The sequence below is a fragment of the Monodon monoceros genome, unplaced genomic scaffold (genome assembly GCF_005190385.1).
Source record: "Monodon monoceros isolate NGI ecotype Baffin Bay Population unplaced genomic scaffold, NGI_Narwhal_1 Super_Scaffold_13, whole genome shotgun sequence".
Taxonomy (NCBI): Eukaryota; Metazoa; Chordata; class Mammalia; order Artiodactyla; family Monodontidae; genus Monodon; species Monodon monoceros.
Genome location: NW_021703769.1, coordinates 68226107 through 68251970, shown reverse-complemented (window position 1 = coordinate 68251970; position 25864 = coordinate 68226107). Strand labels below are relative to the sequence as shown.

The window sequence follows — 25864 nt, the reverse complement described above, 5'->3', positions numbered from 1 at the left end:
TTTACGTATCCTGTCTTCAGACTTGATTAACGAGCAGAAGACAAGAATTAGCAGTGGATTCTGGTGGCCATCTGGTCAACCAGATGCTGCTACCCAGGCAGGCCTGGTACCCTCATGAGTATGCCATGGGATCCATCCCTTTGCCTAAGCCAACAGCGTTGGAAGCAATCCTGATTGGACAAAGGAGGAGATCTACTTGGCACCCCAGCAAGGCTGAGGCTGCAGACCCTGGGGGATTCAGGACTCAGGTAAGGAGCCTCCCTAGCTATTCACCAGCCTTCCCTCCACATCTCTAGCCTCATTTGTCACCCTCTTCCTGTTCCCACTGGAAATTTTGACCAGTCATTTGGTAAAACATCATGTTGAAGGGTTTGTAGAATTTCCGCAGTCTGTGGATCACATCGGGGTCGATGCGGGGATGAGTCCGACCTTTGCTCTTGCCTAAGCACCTGGGGGCGCTGCTGTCTTCTGGCTTCTTTAGGCAAGGGAACCCCTTGGTTTTGTTGAAATAGAAATGCTTCTCAGTCACAACACGCTTGAGGCCTAGAAAATCCTGTACTTTGGCCATTTCCCCGGCGGGGTCCACTATGAGTCGCTCACCGCTGACGAAGAGGATCTGAGAGAGGGGGAAATACTGGAGCCAGTTTTCCAGATGCAGAGCATAGATCCCTATTCGAATGGCGCTCCAGGAGGCATCGATCAGCCCTAGGGTCCGATTTTTGAAGGCCAGCACCTCGAAGGTGGGGATCTCGGGTTTCTTTGACAGTGTCTGGGTGTAATCGGAGATGGCCCTGGTCACGGGGTTTCTCACCACCACGATGAGTTTGATGTCCTTGGCCATGGAGTGGATGCGCTTGGGGGCCTCATTTGTCACAAAGTAACTTGGTGTCTTCTCCATGGTTAACTGTCCATCCAAAGTCTTAGGCATCACATTTCTGGAAGACGGAGGAAAACAAAAGAGTGATTATTCCTGTCCAGAAATAACTGAACTTGTTGCACGAAATGTATGATATAAATAGCCCAGCGGGGAGCTACCCAATAAAATTCATGTACACTTGGAAGTTCTTTTTGGACTATATATCCCTCTGTAGCTCTGATTATAGTATTATCAGAAAAAGCAGCATAAAGCCTGCGCAATTCATTCATGGGAATCTTATGCACCTCCATTTAAATTTCTGCTCTATCTCTTACCAGTTATGTTTAACCTAGATCGACTCTTAATTTCTCTATGTATTAGTTTTATAATCTCTGAAATGAAGATAATGATAGCACCTACTTCACACAGTTGTAAAAAGATTAAGGGAGATAATGCTTTTAAAGCATTTAGCACAGAATCTGGCATGTGTAAGATCTTAATAAATCAAGGGTATGATTGTTGTAGTGGCTTTGGGAAAGCGTTTGAGCTCAACAAGACCTCAAAGATGATCTAGTCCAGGGGTTGGCAAACTACTACCTGCCTCCTGTCATTGTATGGCCCACAGCTAAGAATGATTTTTCATCTTTAAAGGATGGGGAAAAAAACAAAATAGTAAGACTAAAATTTTGTGATGCGTGAAAATTATATGTAATTCAAATTTCAATGCTTATAAATAAACTTTTATTGGAACATGGCCACACATTCCTTTCTGTGGCTGCTTTTTGCATCTACATCAGCAGAGTCGAGTAGTTGCAACAGAGACTATATGACATGCAAAGCTGAACGTATTTCCTATCTGGCCCTTTAAGAAAACATTTCTTGACCCCTAACCTAATCCAAAGGCATCTTTATGCAAATGAGGAAACTGAAGCCCAGAGACAGGGAATCAGACAGGCTTTGCGACCTCAGCAAGTTGAATCACGTCCCTGAGCCTTATTATCCTCAACTGTAAAAATCCTAAAACTTGCTTCAAGTTCAGTTGAGGATGAAACGAATGACATATAGTGTGACACACAGCGTGACAGCATCTAGCATAGAATTAGTTTTATACATGGGATTTCTTCTTTCTTGGCTCCCAAGGTTGCCCAGTGAGCCAGTGACAGATCCCACAGCAGGACCCATATCTCTTGGTTTCCTTCCCAAGGTTGCTTCTCCAAACCCACCCCTCCATCCATGTTTGCCTTCAGAGTGGCCTTGTCTTACTTGGGAACTTCAAGAGATTAAAGGAGTTTGATGTACTTGTACCTGTCGGTACAGCAGGCCATCTGCCACCACATGCTCCATCCATCTCCATTAAGTCCATTCACTTCCGAGCCTTGCACCAAAGTGGTACATTTGGGATTACACAAGACCTCTTTGTTATGATGACATGCTTTTAAATGTCTCAGCTAATAAAACTTAATACAGACGAAGATCCCTCAGCTTCCCCTACCATAATTAAATTTATTTACTATTGCGTGTGTGGAGAAGGAAGGATTCTTCTTTTACCTCTAATTCACATGCTCTGTCAATAATTAATTGCTACTGGGTTCTGAGCTTCCTCGGCAAGCATTTTTATCAGGCAAGAGGCACTTGCCTAATGTAGAGAATTCACATGGAGGTTGATGTGGTTCGTGTATAATGGTTGGGCAGTGAGGAGTTTTCAGATCAAAGCAATAGTCCTGGCCATAAATAATCATGCTCATCTTGAACTGATATTATCTCCCCAGTATTCTGAAAGTTTTCATGTTTGTGTGCCTGTTTGGCTCTTATCAGGTTTAATTGTGACGTTTGGAGGGGTGGGGCTCAGGACCACAGTTTTACGGGAGTCACATGTGCCTGATTTAAGAGTTCTGACTACCTATGTCACCTTGATGAAGTGACTAAACCCACTCTGAATCTCCATTTTCTCATCTAAAAAATAGGGTTAACAAGAGTCCCTCCCTTATAGGATTGTAATGAAGATTGAACGCGATAATGCAGGTAAATCACTTAGAATACTGTCCAGTGAATGCCAGAATTTTAAGAGGCACAAGATCATTGGCACAGCAATTCTTAGAGAAGAGTAAGGAGAAGATATTTCCATTTGACCAAATGGAAAAGGTGAACAACATGGGAACTAAGGAACTGATCTAGAAAAGAAGGATATTCTGATTCAAGCCAGCGTCATCAACCGTTCTTCCTGATCTGGAGACTGGTGAGCAATGGGGAAGCTGCTACTAGTTCAGCTGAAGTTGAAAGAATATACTGATATCCTACTTTTCTTTCAGTTGGAGAGAGAGATTCTCTTCTTTTATTACAGAAATATATTAAATATTAAAAATATTAAATAAATGTTGATGCAAAAAATACTGAAGATAGATATTTTTACATGGCCTCTTCCAGATTTTTGCCCCTCAGATATATCTTGCTTCTTTTAATTTGCTGTATTTTTCTTTAGCAAGGAGCAGCTGCTAGGTTTTTCTTCTCCTCCAGTCTCTGCCAGTCACTTCTTAGACCTCAGTGTTTATCTTTACGTTGACAAATTCATCTCCTTCACTTCAGCTAATTGTTACAGTCTGTCAAGATCTGTGTTGATCTCGAGTCTTTTATCAGAAGCATCTGAGATAAATGGTAGCCAGCCTATAAGCCGGCGTGTATAGGAGTAATTATGTGACTAGCTCAGTGCTTGGTGCAAAAGGCAATGAGAGGAGCGGGGCTAGAGAAGGCAATGGAGAAGGTAGAGGGGAGCAGAGGCGCCTAAATGGCTTTGATCATCATGTTACAGATGGATTACACCATGCACTTGAGGACAGTTCCTGCATTTGGGGCACACATGGTAAAACCATCTCATTAAGCCAAGATACAACTGTTGTTGCATGAGATACACAGGATTTTTTGCTGGTAAGAAGCTATCCAGTAGCTGCTCAAAATCAATGAAGTAGCAGTACCCCCTTTCCAAAAATGATTCTGAATCAGTTATATTCGTTCATTCATTCATTCCATAAACGCTCACTTCCATAAACGGCAATATACTAGTGAACAAAACAGACAAGGTCCGTTCCCTGACAGAGCTTCCAGTGTTACTGCTACATCTGATAAAAGGAGAGCTCTTTATAGCATCACAGAAATAACAATTTTAATCAACAGAGCGGGTATCATTACTATTTCACTTATAGAGAGAAGGAAACAGACTCAGAACCTAAAGATACTTTTTCGAAGTCTCACTGGGTGAGTATATCCTTGGTTCCTAAGCTCACTGGCCAAGCAAACACCTACCACCAGTTTCTGGCAAATAGCAGGTGCTGAATAAATATGTGATGAATAAACCATTTATCTCCTGTCCTAAGCCGAGGCTTTGTGGTGATGGGTTTTGTTGTCCTAATCTGCTCATTTCTCAGGCCTTGTCCCCTCACCAGTCTTCTCACCTGGGCCCATGACACAGCAGCTATTTCTGTATCTATCCTAGTGTCGCTCTTCCTAAAAGACTAGAGAGGGCGGTCTATGTGTAAGACCAACTTCTCCCAAAGTGGGCTTTGGATGTTGTCTCCCTCTACTTTCTCAGGAATGATTCATCCCAAGTTTCCTTCTCTCTCCTGGTTTTAGGGAAGTTCTTCTTGACTGGGTCTGACATTTTGACTGCCCATGTTCTCGCATCTTTCTGTGCTTGAGGGATGGGGAGGAGACCAGTCACGCCACAGGGGACTGAGCAAAGCTAAGAAAGTGAGAAAATAAGGTCAAGGGGTGGGGAGGGAAAGACCACAGTGGGTCTTAGGGGCCATGGGAAGACACTGGGTTTTATTCCGTGTGTGATGAGAAACCACTGAAGAACATGAAACAAGACAACATAAAATTTACATTTTAAGAGATTTTTTTTCCTGGCTGCTTTGCTGAGAACGCACAGGCATGTGGCAAGAGCAGAAGGAAGGCAGCCTGCTAAGAGGCCACTTCAGGAGAGCAGGTTAGAGATGGGGGTGGCAGGAATGCAGGTGGAGAGGGCAACCTGGGAAGCAGTGTTCACAATTAGGATGCCTTTAAAAGGTAGGGCCAACAGTTCTTTAGGATGGGTGGGATGTGTGTGCAAGAGAGAGAGAGAGTGTCATAGAAGACTCCAAGATTGTTGGCCTGAGCTAATGGGTAAGTAGTAGTGCAGTTTATTGACGTGGAGACAACTGAGAAAGAAGCTAGTTTCAGGGGAAGATACCAAGTCTGATTTTGGACGTGGAATCTGAAATACTCAAGTGAAGGAGTTGAGTAATCATCCTGATACAGGAGTCTGGAACTCAAGGGAGGTCCCAGTTGGAGGTGGACATTTATATCATGAGTTCACAGCCCACCTGCCAGAAAGTAGGGTGAAGGAATGTCAGATTCTCTTCACCTTCACTAGTAGAAGGTGGGACCTAACCTCTGCCTATCTGGGGAGTTCTCCTGAATAAGGAAAAGCATTCAGATGCTGGTGTGCAAAGCAAATCTTTAAATTCCATAGCAAAGATTTTCACTAACTCCTTTGAATGTCCAGGGTCTTTGATAACTTCCTGTATTACAGAGCTTAGGAGAATGTCATAATATGGTTGGTTCCCACCCCTCCATGGCTAAGCTCAGTTTCCGGAAGCCATGGGCAATGTTTTATTCACCTTTGTATCCTCAGTGCCTGCCGTGTGGCAGCTGCCCCATAACTATGTGGGGTTATTAGATGAATGAACGAATGACATACGAATGAAAACAGGATCCCCAGCAGTCAGGAGAATTGGGGCAGTTTGGAGGGCTCCTCTAAGTAGGTTTCCCTCACGTGGGGTTCAGTGTTTCTGAATTCCAAGCCATCCCTCATCTGAAGGACCCTGCACTGCAGTGTGTACCATATGGTGAGAAAACACTGCATCTGGGCTTGGAAAGGCTCGTTAACAGTATCTGGGGTGCTCAGAGCAGCCGTGACATCAGCGTCAACACACAGTCCTGAAGCGAGAATCAGCCTGCAGGATCACACAGCTGCTCTCACAACCCCAAATGTTTATGAGACACGATCCAACTCGCTCGCCCTCCACCACCTCCGCTGTGCTGGTGGGGGAGCTGGGCTGAGCACAAGCCCCATCTGGATGCAGGTCAGCATCCAGGGCTTCATAGGAAACAACAATAATAGCGATCCTACAGTAGTTATCATACGCCATTTATCCAGTGCTCTCTCTGTGCTGTTTGGTGGTTGAGAGTTCAAATTCTGACACCAGATCAATGTCTCTAAGCACTTTCAGACACTGGGCTCTACAGCCTGGTGGTTAAGAGCATAGCCTCCAGAGGAACCAAATTTGGATCCACTTATTAGCTCTGTGACTCCGGGCAAATTACCAACCCAAGTAATTTGTGTCTCAGTTGCATTATCTGGAAAACAGGCGTCATACTGATAATACCCATTTCATAGGGATTTTGTGACAATGATATGAGTTAATGCCTAAAAGATTGCCTCACAGATAGTAGGCTTACAATACATTAGCCGTGAATTTTTAAAACAACTTTCTTAAGAAGGTACTACTACCTTCACCACTTCAGAGGTCAGGAAACTGAGGCTCAGTGAAATTGATATGTTAGTCCAAAGTAACAGGAGGTAGCGTTGAAATTCAACCCCAGGTCTGTCGTGAACTTTAGCCAGAGCTCTTAGTTACTGCCTGGCAATGTTTAACCAAACGACAGAGGCTCAACAAGGTTACGTGACTGGCCCAAGGTCACTCTGCTGGTAGATGGCAAAGCTGAATCTTAAACGGAGCCTCATTATGTGTGTTGTAAAGGTGGGCTGTCACTGACTCACCACTGGGAGTTACAGAAACCCAGGCCAGAAGCCCCAGAAATTCTTGCCAGATCAAACTCCATCGTTCAATTTGCGACATCTCTCTCCGGGGCGTCATCAATTGAAGCAAATGGACACCATCACGAATGCCGAGGGAGAAGGCAGTCACCCGTATTAGATGTAAAGAGCCCATGCTCTCCGGAAGGGTTAGCAGCTGAGCTTGCCTTTCGCTTGCCTGAATCAGAGGTATGTGGGCACCTCACATTTTCCCAAATGCATTATCCAGTGGGATAAATGGTGCATAAATGAGCAATATTTTCTGAGGCCTCCAGATAAACTGTAACCCAAGAGAATGGTGGTTAGAGCCAGGGCACAAGGTAAGGCTGTTTCTTCTGCATTGAGGAAAGAAACTTAGAAATTCAATCGGGTGCCTGCTACTTGCCAAGCATCGAGACGGACAATTTCACATATTATTCTGGCTGAACTGCACAAGGAGCATACAATTCACTGAGCCCATTATAGAGATGTGGAAACTGAGTCAAAGAGACAATAAACCCCGCTCAGGACTACTTTTCGGCCTCATTCTTTTGGAAAGTTCATGCTGCTTTTCAAATCCAAGTTTATGAATCCTGGAATCCCTGAAGATGAAAAGTCAAACCCTTTGGAAACCACATTTCTTATGTAAAGACCCAAGAAAAGCAGCCTTTGCCAGGGCCATACGGCTAAGGACCAAACTGAAGGTGAGAAAGAAGGGATCCTGAGTTATAGCTCTGACTTAAGAACTAACTTGCCAAATGCATTTAGGACAAGGACTTTTCCCTCTCTGGACCTGTACCATGAGAGGGCTATGTTAATATGAATTCCCTCATTCATTCCAACGAGTGTTTGCTGGTGCTTATTATGTCGGGTATATAGCGATGCCAAAGCAGGCATGGTACCTGCCCTGCAACAGACTGCAAGTCCTTTGAAGGACACACCTGAACTTCCCATTTTTGTAAAGTGGGGTCTGTGCTTCAGATGAGGCATCTCTGGTGTGGGCAGAGGTCTCTTTTCAGACAAAATCACACCTGCCACCAAGAGGGAGAAGGAGGTGACAGAAAAGTGAGGGCAGAGGAGAGGAAAGGAGGGAGAGAGCTGAAGCAAAGAATGAAGGCACCTAGAAGCGACAGGAAGGAGAAATGAAGACAAGAGGAAGGAAAGGACTGAGGAAGGAAGGGGAGGAAGAAGGCAAACAGAAGGAGCTGGGCTTTGAAGAAACACAAAGAATTTGAATAACTGGAGAAGAATGAGGAAAGCATTCCAGTTTTGAATGACACATGACCACAGTGTTGTTGTTTTCTTTTTCGGTACGCGGGCCTCTCACTGCTGTGGCCTCTCCCGTTGCAGAGCACAGGCTCCGGACGCACAGGCTCAGTGGCCATGGCTCACGGGCCCAGCCGCTCCGCGGCACGTGGGATCCTCCCGGACAGGGACACGAACCCGTGTCCCCTGCATCGGCAGGCGGACTCTCTACCACTGAGCCACCAGGGAAGCCCCATATGGTTTGATTTAGAAAACACATATGGACAAAAAACAACTATGAATTTGACAATCCCTTAAAATGAATTTGTGATTGAGTCATCGCCACTGAACCTACATTTTTGAATGTGGCCATGTGTGCGCATATGTGTGTGTATGAGATTTTTATTGATGTAGTTTATACTCAGTGTTTGGTATCTATAGGGATGCGAAGGTCCCTGCAATAATTTTCAAGCCCACAGGTTGGGAAGCAGGGTTCTAAAATCTAAACCTTTGCCTACTTACAACCTCAGCTCCATCAGTGCCTTCTTACCCACACCTCTCCCTCCAATCCCTCCTCTCTTGTTACTGGACCATCTCACTCCAGAGATTCGAAAACAAGATGCTCCCTGATTTTGAATTCACAAGATTACGGCTCACTTCACCTGCCCCTGACTGGGGATTCCACCCAGAGTATACTTCTCTGATCCTTTATTCATACACATTCAAAGAGTGTCCCACTGCAGAACCTCACACACCAACTGCTATTAGCTGTTTTATTGTATTTTCTTTCCTCGGGCTCGGCGTTTCAAAGGGCAGGTGCCACAATTAAATGATGATTATGGAGGTGTCAGCGTTGTCTGCCTGGGCACCTTGTGCTCACGATTTAACAGACGGTGACAGGAGAGGGCTCCTCTCGGGAAGGCCCCGTTCCAGGTCTCTCCGCCGCACACTGCACTCCCAGGTGTGTGTCTGCTCATCACTGCCTTGGGGGTGCTGCCAGCCCCGCTTCCTTCTCACCTGCATCCTGCGGCTGAGCCAAGCCCTGCTTGCTCCTGCTGAGTCTGCCCCTGTCATCCTTTGCATGTCTCAGCCCTACTGTGTGGCTCTATCCTGGCTCTGCCGTCCTCACTCTAACGGACTTTGGGAAACTTATTTAACCACCTCAGTTTCCTCATACAATGGGTATCACAAGCAAGACCTAGCTCAGAGCATGTTTTATGAAGGTTGAAAGGGCCGGTGCTTATGGTGCTGCTGTAGAATGAATGTGTGTGCCCCCCTCCACACAAGTCATATGTTAAATCCTAACACCCAATGGGATGGTATTGGGGGTGTGGCCTTTGAGAGGGGATTAGGTCATGAGGGTGGAGCTCTCATGAATAGAATTCGCGCCCTTATGAAAGAGACCCCAGAAAGCTCCCTCCCACCTTCTGCCGTGTGAGGACATAGTGAAAAGATAGCCCTCTATGAGCCAGGAAGCAGGTTCTCACCAGGCAGTGAATCTGTCAGCATCTTGATCCTGGAATTCTCAGCTTTTAGAACTGTAAGAAATAACTGTTTCTTGCTTAAGCCACTCAGTCTATGGTATTTTTGTTACAGCAGCCAGAATGAATGAAGGCTTAAGCACGGAGCCTGGAAGGAATTAACTGCTGAGTACAAGTGTTAATTATTGTTGCTATTATATACGAATCCTGTTTACTCACTGTGCATTCACAGAGAATGCCATCTTAGGACCTGTGCTGACCGTGAGGTTATTTCATGTTTATCTCATGTGCATCCTTAAAACAAACTTTGCTTTTGTAAATAATTTGTACGTGTCTCTTCCTTGTGATGCAAGGAATCTAATCGGCTAGACCGATATATATATAATAAAGCACTGGATGTTTTATTGGTGGAAGGGCTGCTCAGGTCGACTCATGCCTGCCCATGGAAACTTGTTAAATAACTCGGTCAAGATGGAGGCATCCATGCATATGAAGGGCAGGTGTGAATGGTGCTGGGAAGAACAATATTTTGTCACATGGCCAGGCACCAACTCTAGTGTTGAAGGAAACTTGTTCTCTCCGCCAACAGAATGCAGCCCAGAAACCCCTCTTTTCCCTACGTTTGGCCAGGATGGCAGGACCTCCTCTCCTACGAAGTGCCCAAGTAAGAGCCTTCCAGGTGTGTCCTTGAGATATTTCCTTCATAAGGGTGCATCCCCAAATCAAGATCTCTAGCTTCAATGATGTAAAGCACAATCATAAATTCATCAGTGCGCCCTGCTGTGCCTGTACTTAGACCTGACTTTCACAGCTTGGAGCGCATGAAATACTAAACAGATTTTCAAACCCATCCATCTGATCATGTAACAGATGGAGAAATGACAAATAGGAAAGAAGATCAGTGCACAACTAGAAGGATATACATAAACAGGCACACATACTGTGCCCCAAAGATTGAAGATTCTAATGTTATATCATCACATATTCATGCACACTGATCTCCTACAGGGTGTTTCTCTTTTACACACACACACACACACACACACACACACACACACACTCCTCTACTCGTCCCACAACTGGCTCCTTATTATTATTCAAGTCTTGGTTCAAACATCACCTACTCAGAGGGCAATCCCCTTCCCCAGGGACCATCTAAATCACTCTCCTTCACACCAGCCTCTTTTGTTCCCTTCCTAGGGCTTCTTGTTATCTGACATTATCTTGTTTATGTGTTCATTTTCTTGTGTCTGGTCTGTCTGTCCTAAAGGAAGCAAGCTCCCAAGAAGGAAGACAGTTTGGCACTTCTGTATCCTGCTGAGTCTCCAGCATCTCACTTAGTGCCTAGAATTGAGACATAGGTCTCAATAAATATTTGCCCAATGATGGAAGAGATGAAGGAAAGAAGGGGGGAAAAAGCACAGTTGGAAAGAAGAGAAGGGAGAATAAAGGAAAAGAGGAAGGAAGGAGGAGAGGGAGGGAGGAAGGGAAGGAGGAAGGATAGGAGGAAAGAAAGTTAGGAAGAAGGATGGAGAGAGCTGGCTTCTTCCCATCATTCAGGTCTCATATTAAGTGTCTGGCTTTGGATTATTATGAAAGCCGCTAGCCACATGGAACTATTTAACTTTAAATTAATTAAAATTAAATTGAATTGAAGATTTAATTTCTCAGGGACAATAGCCACATCTCAAGTGCACAATAGCTACAAATGGCCAATGGCTACTGTGTTGGAGGTACAGCTCTAGTATATTCCATCATCACGTAACATTCTATTGGATAACGCTGGTCTGGTCCATCAGCTATGATTTTTGTGACATCAACATACCACTCAGAAGTCATCTCTCAGAGAGGCTTTCCCTGATCATTCTATCAAAAATCATGCCTGCTCCAAGTTACTGTCTATCCCATCGTCTGGTTTCTCTTCTTGTTCACACCATGTGGCATTGGTCAAGATTTGGACTTATCTACTTTACTCACCAGTTCACATGATTTCTGATGCCCTTCTACCCGGAACTGAACTCTGCAATGGCAGAACTTTTTCTTATTCACTAGGTACTATATCTGTCTCTAATGGAGCATTGTATATAACAGGTACTTCATAAATGACAATGAATAAACGAATGACCCCTCTGGATGTGCACATTTACATTTTTACACACTTTATACATTTTACTCATTTCATGCATCCATGCAGCAAGGCAAGGGCAGTGAAGTAAGGTCTAAGCTGGTGGTAGGTGGGCCTCCATCTCTTCACCTCCAGCTGGTGAGAAGGTAGGAAAGGCTGAGAGCTGATGCTTCCTTTTGCTCACGGCCCAACCCCCTTCACTGAGGCTCTGCACATCTTGCCAGACTTCTCAGGGGCTGGACTCAGCGTCCTGGCCAGGCTCTAGCACCAAGGGGCGGGAGCCTTGGAAAAATCCAGGTCCACGGAGCTGTGCTGCTGGCTGGCTGGGGAGGAGCACATACAGAGTCACAGCCTTGGGTTTCCCTGGTGGCGCAGTGGTTGGGAGTTCGCCTGCCGATGCAGGGGACGCGGGTTCGTGCCCCGGTCCGGGAGGATCCCACATGCCGCGGAGCGGCTGGGCCCGTGAGCCATGGCCGCTGAGCCTGCGCGTCCTGAGCCTGTGCTCCGCAACGGAAGAAGCCACGACAGTGAGAGGCCCGCGTACCGCAAAAAAAAAAAAAAGTCACAGCCTTTGCTGCATGTGTGATCAATTGCCTACAAACTTCTTCCTCTCACATCTATCCACAGTGACACCGCAGTCATGGTATCAACATGTTAAGAAAGCTCCATTTCTGGAGGATGTTTTCAGGGGGAATGAATACTCCCTTGCTCTTCTCTTTTTACGCTCCTCCCCAGACCCTCTCACAGTAGTCCTGGCAGAGTAAGACTCTGCTTATGCTCAAAGATCCCAGGGAAGCAGGACATTGCCCCCAGATGACTGTGGATCTCATCTTCTGCCTGGACTCACTCTTCCTGGTCTACAGAATTTTTGGTCCCATTCCGGAGCTCAGTACACACTTGATATGCTGCCTTGGGAAACAGGCTTCCTCTTTACTTGTCAACCTGTGTGGATGTGTTCTTAATAAGCCTCAAACCTGTGCGCCTTGAATTGGGTAGATATGCTACTCTGATTCCAGGGGAATCAGATGTTTCCCTTTCTAGGTCCAGATGGCTGGCTTAGTTGCAGAAAAACATAATACCATTGACTCCTCTACAGACAGATGTTTCCCACTGCCTACAGCTCCCCATCTGCCTTCAGTCACCCCTGACAGTCTTTCATCATTAGTCTCATAGCTTAGCCCTCCCGCACAGAGCCCAGTGTCTTTGGGTGAATATGTAAGCACTTGGGAGTGAGTATGTTGACACAAATAGTATACTACCCTATGCAGCATTCTAAAATTTGGGTTTTTGCTCGGTGCTTTGTGACCACCTAGAGGGGTGGGATAGGGAGGGTGGGAGGGAGACGCAAGAGGGAGGAGATATGGGGATATATGTATACGTATAGCTGATTCACTTTGTTATAAAGCAGAAACTAACACACCATTGTGAAGCAGTTATACTCCAATGAAGATGTTAAAAAAATAAAATAAAATTTGGGTTTTCTACTCAAGAATCCTTCTTGATCTCTACGTCTGTGTCTCTATTTCTGCTTTGCAAATAAGATCATCTATATATGTATACGTATAGCCGATTCACTTTGCTGTACGGTAGAAAGTAACACAACATTGTAAAGCAACTAGACTCCAATAAAGTTAATTTAAAAAAAGAAAAAGAAAAAAAGAATACTTCTTGAGATTTTCCCTTATCAGTTCACTTCCCATTTTTAAATGGATGTTGCGTTCTATAGCATATGCAAACCACAGTTTACTTAGCCATTTCCCTGTAAAGGCTCCTTGGATTGTCATCAGTTTTCCATGATGACAAAGACGGCTAACGTGAGCACCTTTGCACACGCCTCTCTTTGTATGTACCCGTTCGAGTATTTTCCTAACGCAGCCCTCCATGGTGGTCATGCCAAAGTATGCTCCACTCATACCGTGTGAGGATATATACCCCTGTCCCCTCACCAGCGCCTAATGGTACTGACCCTTTTTATTTCGCCAACCTGGTGATAACCATCCTTCAGGACTCAGCCCACATGCCCTGTTTGCCCCAGGATGACAAGACACTTCCCTGCTGTGGAGTCTGCTGCCTGGTCTATTTCTACCATTGACTCATCCCACAATATGGCACATATGTATTTCCTTGTCTCCTTTATCAGACTCTGAGCAACTTGGGGAAAAGGCCAAAATGGCTCCCAGGAAAAGCTTGCTTGGTTGGACCAGATTAATCCCCCTGCTCTTTCCAGATGCTATAACAGACCTTTGCCGGGAATGCTTGTGCCCCTGGCAGCACCAGGAACAGGTGGAGTGTCATGTGAACCTTGGGCATTGAGAAATATTGATGGGAAAATAATCTATGCAGAAATGAGTGTGACTGGGTGCAACCAAGCAGAAGTAAGGGAGGGACAAAACTCAAAGGAAGGGTCTGCTGGCAAGAATAAACTGTAGCCAGGCCCTGCTGACCCCTGCACGTCAGTTCGTCGGTGAGGAGTGCTGTGCTCTGGCCACAGCCCTGCCGTGTGCCCCCTGCACTCTGCATTTTAGCCTCTTAGAATTATCTTGCCATTTCCTGGAAACAATGGATTTTGTCATATCTTAGATTTTGCATATGATGTTCCAACTTCCTGAAATACCCTTTCCTTCCTGCCCACTGACTGGTGGAGCCCTTGTTCATGGCATGCCTGATCCAAAGGCCTCCTCCTCTGTACAGCTTCCCTGGAACATATATAATATAATATAATATAGTATAGTATAGTATAGTATAATATAATATAATATAATATGATGTAATATAATATAAATATATCATAAATATATACCAACCCATAAATTACTGATAGCGCTGCATCTATCTGTGTGAAGCTCCCCACCATCTCAAACGTTCCCGGATGTTGTGCCAGAGGGGTAGATGAGAGAAAGAAAGAGGAAGAAGGGGAGGAACAGTGAGTACGTGAGCAATCCGGAAAAATACCACATTGGTAATTAGATGGTCGGCCTGGAAATGATTCTCATCATTTCTGCTAATTGACTGACCAAAACCAGTCTTGTGACCTCCACCCACCCACAAGGCGACAAGAAAGCTGAGAGTTACTAGGGAAATGACCTAAAGACTAAAAAACCCACTCTCCTGAATTCTGAGTTTGTTATTCTCTTGTATGTGGGTGTATCATATGTTGCATTTCTAAACAATATGCTGTTTAGTTTTGTTGGTTTTTTTCAAAATGGCGTAATACTCTAGTCTTCTGCTAATTTTTTTAAAACTTAAACAATATCTTTATAAAATCTATTAATGCCATTGCATTTACTGTTAGCAAATCCATTTTCACTGCCGTATAATATTCCATTGCGTGGACATGGCATTATTTATCCATTTTTTCTGATGATGGACATTGGGGTTGTTTGCTTTATGAACAATGCTGCTATGTAAGTTCTTGTACATGCCTCCTGGTATAAAGGGGAAGAATCTCTCTTGGGTATTTTCCAAATAATGGAAATACTGAATCATGAGCTCTGAGATGCTTACCCTTATAAGATGATGGTGCTTAAGTTATATTCCCTCCACCTGTGCAGAAGAGCTCACATTCATCCTCCTTGTGACTTAATGTCTGCTACTGTCTTACTTTGAATCTCTCTCAGTTTGGGAGATCTTTTTCATTTATTGATGATTTGTGTTTCCTCCTTGTTGAAATATCTGTATCTTTTGCCCATTTTTCTATTGGATTGTTTTTCTTTTTTTATTTATAGGGGTTCTTTGTGTATTCTGGGTACTACTCCTTTGTTACGTAGATTGCAATGATCTTCTCCCAGTTTGTGGCTTAACTTATGACCTTCTTTATGTGTATTTGATGGTCAAAAGTCTTAATGTTAAAGTAGATTAATTTACCACTCTTGTGGCTAGCACTTTTGTTTCTTATTTAAGAAATCCTTCTCTACCTGAGAATGAATATATATATATGTGTGTGTGTGTGTGTGTGTGTGTGTGTGTGTGTGTATGGAAATTGAAGGAAAAAATTATGTGGCTCTCTGGGAGAAACCTGTTCTAAGCAGAGGAAACAGTTAGTGCAAAGGTCCTGGGGTAGGAGGGTTCTTAGTGTGCAGAGAGGCAAGGTGGAGGCCAGTGGGACTGGAGACCATGGCAGAAGATGAGATCAGAGAGGTAATGGGAGGCCTGATGATGAAACTTCATTCTGAGTGTGATGGGAAGTCCTTGGAGTTTTTTGAGCAGAAGACTAAGTGTCATGATCTGAATTGCAATTTTCCAGGACCACTTTCCACAGATGAATTGGAATTGACTGCACAGGGATTTAGAAGCTGGGAAGCTCTGAGGAAGCGACTGCAGCTGTCCAGATAAGAGATGATGGTGGGAGTGATGTAGTGGGCAGAGTCTGGGCATACTTGGAAGAAAGAGCTAATAGAATTTGCAGATGGACTGTAAGGGGAATGGGAGGTGTTAGGGTGACTCCAAGGCAACAGCCCCGAGCAACTGGGTTGGAGGAAGACATTGAGAGAAGATCTGGGTTTAGAGTGGGGGAAGATTAGGAGCTCTGCTTCAGACACGTTATGCTTGAGATGATTTTAGACATCCAGATGGAAATGCCTGGTAAGCAGTGAGTCTGGAAGAGATCTGGGTGGTGAAATATTGAATGTTGCCGACATACACAGATGGTATACGCTAAGGTGTATACAAAGATGAGGAAAGGTCCAAGGACTGAGCCCTGTGACACTTCTACATTCTGGGGTTGGGGGTGTGGAGAGATGGACATACCAGGAGATGAGCCTGGGAGAGCAGGTGTCTCCAGATGGACAGGACATTTCTGTCCCAGCTGTGTGCTAATTTCTGCATCCCAGACCTGTGATGCACTGCCAGGGTACCAGCGCCGTGCCCAGTTGCTCCCTCCTCTCTCTTCCTCTACCCCTAGACGAATTACTAGTGCCAGTTAATGTTTGCTCTGGCTCATAAATCCATAATGCCTACCACACAAACCTCAACGGCCTGTAATTGAGACGCACAAACACGCAGAAAAGATTGTGTGCGTGGAAAGTATAAATGATGCTGTCACCCGAGGCTGCTGCAGGAAACAGGGCCACTGACATGGTGACTGCATTCTGCATTTACTACCTAAACAGCCTGCCTCCCTTTGTCGCTGCCACCCTGGAAGGTAGAGGAAATTAGCTGTCAATATTTTACAGCTGGTTATTTGCAGGAGTAAATCACAGCTCATTTTGCCATGGAGTCAATGGAAGGAGCATGAGTTTCTTTTTCTTCCAGGGGTTGTTTGTGATGTCATCTTCCTGGTTTCATCCTGCATTTAACTCAGTCCTCAGCATGTTTGTGTCTTTGTAGTGTAAGTTATTCTGTGTCTCCTGGATGGGCAGGAGTGGTGGGATGGGGGTGGGGTGGAGAAAGGAAGCAGGATTTCTCTTAGTGCTACTGGGGCCCACTGGGTACCAATGCTCATCAATCAGCAATTTATTCATTCATTTACTAAGCAATTTCTGACTGATCACTGTATACCAGATGGTCTGCTAAGTCCCAGAAGATGAAGATCAGTATTAGCCGTCCCTGTCATCAAGGAGTTCCACAGCCTATTTGGGAAATCCCTGACAATACCTAAAACGTACGCATACCAACAAATGTTCTATATAATATTTACTGAGATCTTACTATATGTTCCAAATGTTTTACAAAATTAAATCCATTTGCTGTGCAAAAGCTTTTAAGTTTCCTTAGGTTCCATTTGTTTATTTCTGTTTTTATTTCCATTTCTCTAGGAGGTGGGTCAAAAAGGATCTTGCTGTGATTTACGCCATAGAGTGTTCTGCCTATGTTTTCCTCTAAGAGTTTGATAGTGTCTGGCCTTACATTTAGGTCTTTAATTCATTTTGAGTTTATTTCTGTGTATGGGGTTAGGGAGTGCTCTAATTTCATTCTTTAACATGTAGCTGTCCAGTTTTCCCAGCACCACTTATTGAAGAGGCTGTCTTTTCTCCATTGTATATCCTTGCCTCCTCTATCAAAAATAAGGTGACCATATGTGTGTGGGTTTATCTCTGGGCTTTCTATCCTGTTCCATTGATCTATATTTCTGTTTTTGTGCCAGTACCATACTGTCTTGATTACTGTAGCTTTGTAGTATAGTCTGAAGTCAGGGAGCCTGATTCCTCCCTCAGAATGGTAGAAAATATTTTCAAATGAAGCAACTGACAAAAGATTAATCTCCAAAATATACAAGCAGCTCATGCAGCTCCATATCCAAAAAACAAACAACCCAATCCCAAAATGGGCAGAAGACCTAAGTAGACATTTCTCCAAAGAAGATATACAAATTGCCAACAAACACATGAAAGAATGCTCAACATCACTAATCATTAGAAAAATGCAAATCAAAACTACAATGAGGTATCACCTCACACCAGTCAGAATGGCCATCATCAAAAAATCTACAAACAATAAATGTGGAGAAAAGGGAACCCTCTTGCACTGTTGGTGGGAATGTAAACTGATACAGCCATTATGGAGAACAGTATGGAGGCTCCTTAAAAAACTACAAATAGAACTACCATATGACCCAGCAATCCCACTACTGGGCATATACCCTGAGAAAACCATAATTCAAAAAGAGTCATGTACCACAATGTTCACTGCAGCTCTATTTACAATAGCCAGGACATGGAAGCAACCTAAGTGTCCATGAACAGATGCATGGATAAAGAAGATGTGGCACGTATATACAGTGGAATATTAGCCATAAAAATAAACGAAATTGTGTTATTTGTAGTGAGGTGGATGGACCTAGAGTCTGTCATACAGAGTGAAGTAAGTCCGAAAGGGAAAAACAAATACCATATGCTACCACATATATATATGGAATCTAAAAAAAAAAAAAAAAAAAAAAGGTTCTGAAGAACCTAGGGGCAGGACAGGAATAAAGATGCAGATGTAGAGAATGGACTTGAGGACACAGGGAAGGGGAAGGGGAAGCTGGGACGAAGTGAGAAAGTGGCATGGACTTATATATACTACCAAATGTAAAACAGATAGCTAGGGGGAAGCAGCCGCATAGCACAGGGAGATCAGCTCGGTGTTTTGTGACCACCTAGAGGGGTGGGATAGGAAGGGTGGGAGGGAGACGCAAGAGGTAGGAGATATGGGGATATATGTATATGTATAGCTGATTCAATTTGTTATAAAGCAGAAACTAACACACCATTGTAAAACAATTATACTCCAATAAAGATGTTAAAGAGAAAAAAATTACAGCCTAAACTCACCTTAAAAAAATAAAAACATGATTAAACCCATTTAACTCTTACAAAAATCCTCTGGGGTAAAAATTACTTTTATCCCTATTTTACAGAAAAGGAAACTGAGGCACAGGGCAGTTCACTGACTTGTCTAAGGTCACACAGATGGCAAGATTCCAATAAGGCAGCTCCCTTAACTGCATCAGTGCTACCTTTTGATATGCAAACAAGCAAGAGGAAGAGGGTTAATTATGGTTAAGCCTCTATTACATTTGCTTTATGATGTAGATCTGTGCTTGGTGATTTCTACAACAAATCCTTTAATTTCTAATTCTGGAAAATAAGCTCTATGATTTTACTCATTTTACCAAAACATTAGGCTCAGAGAGTGATCCAAGGATACCTAAATAACATGCCACCAGGCTGAGATTTGAAGCCAGAATTTTCCGACTCTACACCAAGCTCTTTTCACGCTGCTGTGGGATGACGGTTGTTGCAGACAAAGGTCTGTTCAAGGCACCATGGAACAGGGAATATCTAACCCCTGAGAGTTTCGGAGGTGAAGAGGGGGCAGCTAGTCTAAACTGTGAAGACAAAAAAGAACAGTTTAGATAATCAAGGGCTGTAATGGCAAGAGAGGCAGCGGACCAGCACGTGAACAGTACATAGCGATGTGAAATACTGTTGCTGGTTTTCTTTTCCTAAGTTCTTGCACACAGGGCGTGTCAAGTCCTTCTGCACCCAGCAGAAGAGGAGAGATTAAGCAGGAAGATGACACAGTAAAGGCTAAGGAGAGAGGCTTTGGAACAGTTCCCTTGAGATCTCTTCTTGCCTCTGCATCTGTGCTAGGGGACCAGCACCTGAAGAAAGGTTTCTGGTTCCACTGTCCTCCGTTCACTTTTTTGCTGTTTCTGAGCAGGTCATTGGTCTGGGCCTTTATCTGCTGCCATTGTTAACATTCCCCAAGTGGCCCAAAGGCAGGGGCTGAATCTGCTGTCCCTGGTCTAAGCAGAGTGCTGGTCTGAGCGAAAGGATCGTGAATGAGGCCCCTTTGGGCTATTTAAACCTCACATCCTTCCACGTTCAGCTCTCGGCTTCTCCTTCAAGTTATATGCACGCTTTTTGTTCCATCATTTAGAACACTGGTTTTCAACAAGAAATGGTTCTGGCTAACTATTTTAAATGGGGAACTTACTCAAAGGATATATGAGGTGACTCATAAGGAATATCTTGTGAATAGGCTGGGAAAGGGTAGGAAATGGGGGAACTGGGAACACAGGCTGCAGGACCTGATCTATAGTTTTTTTAAGGCATCACCATAGGAATGGGTCATACTCAACTGTCTTCCTTTCTGCTTCGTCTGATTCTTCTTTCGTTCCTTATTTATCTCCCCCTCCTCCTCTTCTTCTTCTCCTTCTCCTCCCCTTCCTCTCCCCCTTCCCCCTCCCTCTCCCTCTCCCTCTTCTTGTCCTTCCCTTCCCCTCCATCTGCTTCTCCTTCGCCTTCTTCTTTCTCTTCCTCTTCTTCTCCTTTTCTATTCCACTCCACTAAAGATCCAAAGTCCTGGTAGAAAACATCTGATGGCTCTAGTTTATTATCCAAATGAGTGCCAGTCCCAAACCACACACAGTGGGATAGAGGCAATTCCCTGAGTGCAAACTGGGGTACTTTAAAGCAGAAAACAAGGTCAGAGGTAGCATCTGAATAGGGATACAGAAGAAGTGTGAAAGTAGACAAGGTCAGAGGTAGCATCTGAAAAGGCATACAGAAGAAGTATGAAAGTAAGCCACATGGAGGAAGGCAGAGGAAACAGCCCTTGCAAAATTCTGGGGTGAAAGTGTGCCTGGTGTATCCAAGGATCAGGGAAGGAGGAGGTGGGGTGACTAGAAAGAAGTGTGAGATTGGAAGAGTGGGAGGAGATCAGGGCAGAAAAGCAGCAGGGTCCAGGTAATACAAAGCTTTGAGGCCACTGTAAGATCTTTGGATTTTATCTTGAGTAAGCACGGAGCCAGTAGGTGGTTTTGAGGAGGAGAAGGACATGGCCAGCCTTACACATTTAGAAGATCATGGTGATTGCTGTGTGGGGAAGAGGCTCTAGGGGGTAAGTATTGAAGGAAGACCAATTAGGAGGCTACTGAAATCATCACAGTGAGAGGCAATAGGGGCTCGGGCAAAGGTAAGCGTGATGGGGGTGTGATGACATATGGCAGCCATAACAGCATTTGCCTGTGGATTGGATTGAAGGTGTGAGAGAAAGAGAAGAATCAAGGACGACTCCAAGGTTCATGCCCTAAATAAAAGGAAGAACAGAGCAAGGCTTTTTGAAAACAGGAAGACTCAAGAGGAACAGGGTTTGGGGAGTTGAGAAACAAAGAGTTTGCTTTTGGACATGTTGATTTTGAGGTGCTTCTTAGATACCCAAGTGGGAATGTTGAGGAAGCAGTTGGATTTACAAATCGAGAGTTAGTAGGTCTGGATTGAGAACTGTCAATTGAAAATCAGTATACAGGAGATATTTAAAGCTTTGAAAGTGGCTGAACTCAGAAACGGAGTGGGTGAAAATAGAGAAAAGTTCTGAGAACTGAGTCCTGGGTTCTCTGTGAGCCCTGACCAAGCTTCCAAAAAAGGGATCTGCTGATCCTTTAACAAGTGGTACCAGCCCCAAATGGTCATGTTTTGGTCACTTGCTAGAGTCAGAAGAGTGAGTCTAAGGTGACTTCAACTTACTGGGCTATTGTCCTTTTTTTTGGCTGCGAGGTATGTGGGATCTTAGTTCCCTGACCAGGGATTGAACCCGCACTCCCGTGCCTTGGAAGCTCGGAGTCTTAACCACTGGACCACCAGGGAAGTCCCTATTGTCCTTTCTCAACCACTGTCAATCACGAACAGCATCAAGCCTAAAGACACAGTAGAGACCAGGACAGGTTGGTGGGAGAGAGGCTAAATTCCCAAGCTTCCAGGAGGAACAACTGGTTCCAGACACACTTAGTTTGGGTGACTGGTGAGTAGTATCAGAGGAAGGGACACCTTCAAACAAGATAATGCTGAGCTCTATAGATGCCTTAACTGAAGCCAGTTTATCTAAACCAACTTCTCTTAACGAGCAACCCACCTAGTGGTCAGGTCATGAAACTCACACTTCCTTTGAGGAGTTCTAAATCCAGTCAAACGTATTTTTTAAAAAACCACATTTACGGCACTTTAAGATCTAAACAATGTTTAAAAGCATTCCAATTTAGCTTTGTATTTGTAGTGTGTGTTTGTGTGTATGTACGTATGTGTGTGTGTATGTATTTATCCTATCTGCACATTTTATGAAAGTTGGGCTTTCTCTGTATTGGTGTATAAGTTGTCATATTTTATCTACTTTCAAACACTTTAAGTAGTTTTTAATGACACTGATAAAAAACCATTCTTTAAAATTTGGTTTCCAGGGGTAAAAAGAATAGGATATACAAATGGATGTGAAACACTCAACGGTATTGAATTTTAAAGGATATGGTCATTAAGTGAATTTATAGCTTGGTAAAACGGTGTTATTAGATTAATTAAGCTGGGAAGGTTTGGATTAATCATGTACCAAAAGTCTCACTCATGGAAATCAAATAAAGTAGCCAGGGCTCCCCTGGTGGAGCAGTGGTTGAGAGTCCACCTGCCGATGCAGGGGGCGCGGGTTCGTGCCCCGGTCCGGGAGGATCCCACATGCCGCGGAGCGGCTGGGCCCGTGAGCCATGGCCGCTGAGCCTTCGCGTCCGGAGCCTGTGCTCCACAGCGGGAGAGGACACAACAGTGAGAGGCCCGCGTACCGCAAAAAAATAAAAAAAGATCAAGTAGACAGCCAGAGTCCTTTGAAGGTATAAAGTCAATACCTGGCGATGTAGGAGGTGAGGTGGGTAGATAAGAACTTCCTAATGAAGATGGCCAGAGTGCCTCCTGTCTCTCCTATGAAGCCAGCGGGGGGTTTACTCCCCCATTACAGCTTACATGGCAATTTCGAGAGCTCCAGAGTGACATCTTTTCCTTCCTTAGAGAAGAATTGTGATTCCTTGAGAAGAAAATTGAGCTGGAATCACATGGATTGAAGTTCAAATCTAGACCCTACAACTTATTAACCATAACAATGATGTGTTCTCTTGTAATTTACTTTATGGCTTAGGCCTCTGTTTCTTCACTGATGGTGGTGATGATTAGATTTCTCTGCCCCACTATTGTGAGTATTAAATAAGGCAATTATATAAAAACACCCAACTCTGGGTGGCAGAGTTAGGCTAGCTACTCCCCCAAAGCCATTTTCTCTTTCTTCTGGGCAGATAACTAGGTTGCATTTCCCAGCTTCCCTGACAATTGAATCTGGCCAACAGAATATATGCTCAAGCGATGTGTTCACTCCCAGGTCTGTCCCATAAAAATTTCCCACTCATGATCTCCATGTTCTTTCCTCTTCTGCCTGGTGGCTGTTTACAACCAGACTAGTCTTAGAAGCTACATGTTTACCATGTCAGAGCCTCTATCAGCTTGGGCTCCTGAATCACTGTGTGGAAGAAAATTTTCCTTCCCTTGCCCCATAATCTGCAACCCCTTGGCTACTGATATAAGTAGAAAATAAACTCTTATTGTATTAGCCTGCCCAAACCGGAACGGACAGAATCTGACACCTAGTAAGAAGGAACATGAGCAAATGAGCAAAAACCCAGAGAGAGAAAATCACCGAACATTATACAACAGAGATGGCAGGTCGACATAACACATGGCGATTGCTGGGTGGAGGTGGGATGTATTTGTTTTGTATGTACCAGATCTTCAATGGGATAATGAGCCTCATGCTGCCCAAGGGACAGCTGTTTCAAGGAATGGTATTTTACTTTGCTTGATTTGTTACCATTTGAGGAAATGGATAGGAAGAAAATGGTAACAGCAGGGGAGAAAGAAAGAAAGAGGAATGGTGGTGGGATGGACAAGAAACCCAGAGGCTTTTTCCCTGAAGCAACATGGAGAATTCAAAGAACCACCTTTTGTGAGCCTGGAGGATTAATGACAAATGCCCCAGCAGGTAGGTAATATCAGAAATTCAGGATCCTGGGTGATGATGGTGCCAAATACCTTGGAGGCCTTCTTGATAGAAAAATCCTTGCTAGTCTGAACCAAGAGGCCTTACACAGACTGGATTTTGGCATGACTTTAGGCTTTCAAGAGCCATGGTCCAGTTTCAGAATTGTTATATCAACCCACCCACCCTGAGTGGGACCACTGTCTGTAAAGTAAGAGTGCTTGAGGTGGGATGTGCTTTTGTATCACACAACTGTTTTGTCTCATATCCTTGGAAGAAGGGAACTGATACCCCAAAAAAGGTAAATACTTTCCAATAATAACCCATGTTATTGCGCTACAGCCTTCCGACTGGGGTCACAGAAGAACCTCTTGTCTGTTAAGAGAACACAATCCTGAGACAGATTTCAAAAAGCGATAGAGAGAATATTGTAAAACGGAAAGGGGGGGTGGGAAATCACAAAAAGAATATAGCCTGGTTATTTGGTTATGAAAAAAAAGAAAAAAAAATCTGTGAGATCCCAAAGTAAAAAGCAGAAATCCATCCTTCCAGGGAGAGGGTTATGACATGAGGCTGGAAAGGAAGGCCAGGCCCAGGTAGGGCCCAGGAGTTTGGATTTCATTAGAAAGGTCTTAAAGTAAAAGGATGACTTGAAGCGGGTCAATTTTGAAGAGTCCATCCAAACTCCAGTCGGGGGAACGGACTGGAGATGTGGGGGAATTTGAGAATAGAAGTGAGGACACTATTTAAGAAGAAAGTTGGCAGCTTGGCTGGGGGTGGGAGGAGGAGATGGGAGGAGTGAGGGGGTTGGAGACACACACCGGAGTAATCAGGTCTGCTGACAGGCTGGATGCAAGCAGTGAGGGACATGGTGACAGCAGGGATGACTTCCAGGCTTCGGTTATTGGGAACTGGGCAGGTGGTGTTGCCATTTACAAAACTGGAAGACAGCGAGGCCCGGCCCTCATTTCCTGCCTTAACCCTGGCTCAGCTGGGGAGCTCCTGCTGCCCCATCTGCAAAATGGGGATAATAATGGCTTCCTTAACTACCTCCTAAGACTATTAAGAGGATCACAGGAGATGATGTGATAATAATGAAAACACTAATGCAGGAGTTATGGGAAGAACAAGGCTCCCCATGATGCCAGGTGGCGGTTCAAGCAAAACTTTTTAAGACCTGAACTGATGACTGCAGTTTGGTTGGGGAGATTTATGAGGCATGAAAATAATGCAAGGGGACTAATTTTCATAAATCAGAGTGGAAAAGTTTTCTCATTATTGTATGGTTGCACCATGGATTGGGAACAGGTGTAAGGGAGGGTGCAAATGAGTGACTCAAACGTACCATAATGTCTCCTGCTGTCCTCAAAATCTAGGGCAACTACGTCATCTTTCGATACCTCGGGGAACCAAGAAAGCACCGGCTCGTGGGCATGGATCTGGAGGGGCCCCCCAGAGCATTTGTGGCTTAGGGTATCCAGACTTGTCCCAAATATACTGCCACTCCGTGACCTTGAAGCAAGTACCCAACGTTAAGTAATCACACCTTTTCATGCATAACACTGGGGAGGGTACCTTACGGGTACCACTGTTGTGAAAATGACATAACAGATGCGAATGTCCTTCCCCCAGATATCCGCTTGGCCCCTCCATAGTTTCTTCTCTTTTTTCTTCTCAGGGACCCGCTTCTCTTCTCTGCTGAAATAGAAAGAGGATAACCCCTACACCCTTTCCTCCTAAAATCATCAGTGACTCGTATTTCTGTTTATTTGTTTACTGTCTGCCTCCCCCACTAGGATGTAAGTTCCAGAAGGGCAGGGGTTTCTGTCTGCTCTGCTCACTTCTCTGTCCCTTGGTGCCTGGCTCATAACTAGCCCTCAGTGAACGTTTATTGAATGGACGAGTAAGTGGATGTGAGTAAACTTCTCATGAAGATGACAGACATGGAGTGCATGTTGGATTCCCCTTCTTTGATCCCCCTGTTGACCCTGGGAGCAATGTCTGCTCCAGCTCATCCCAGATCTATCCTTCATTTGAGGTATGAGTCTGACACA

The 25864-nt window shown here is 44.5% G+C and overlaps 1 protein-coding gene across 2 annotated transcripts in view; it reads right to left on the bottom strand.

The window, feature by feature from the left end:
• Positions 1-213: 213 nt before the first annotated feature.
• Positions 214-25864, bottom strand: part of HS3ST4 (heparan sulfate-glucosamine 3-sulfotransferase 4) — a 404483-nt gene continuing 378832 nt past the window's right edge. Inside the window, exon 2 of one of the 2 annotated variants that reach the window (XM_029222058.1) lies at positions 214-935. In XM_029222058.1, coding sequence (XP_029077891.1) covers positions 299-935 — 637 coding nt within the window. In that variant the 3' untranslated portion in view covers positions 214-298. The remainder of the gene's footprint in view (positions 936-25864) is intronic. The other variant, XM_029222059.1, reaches the window with a different exon arrangement.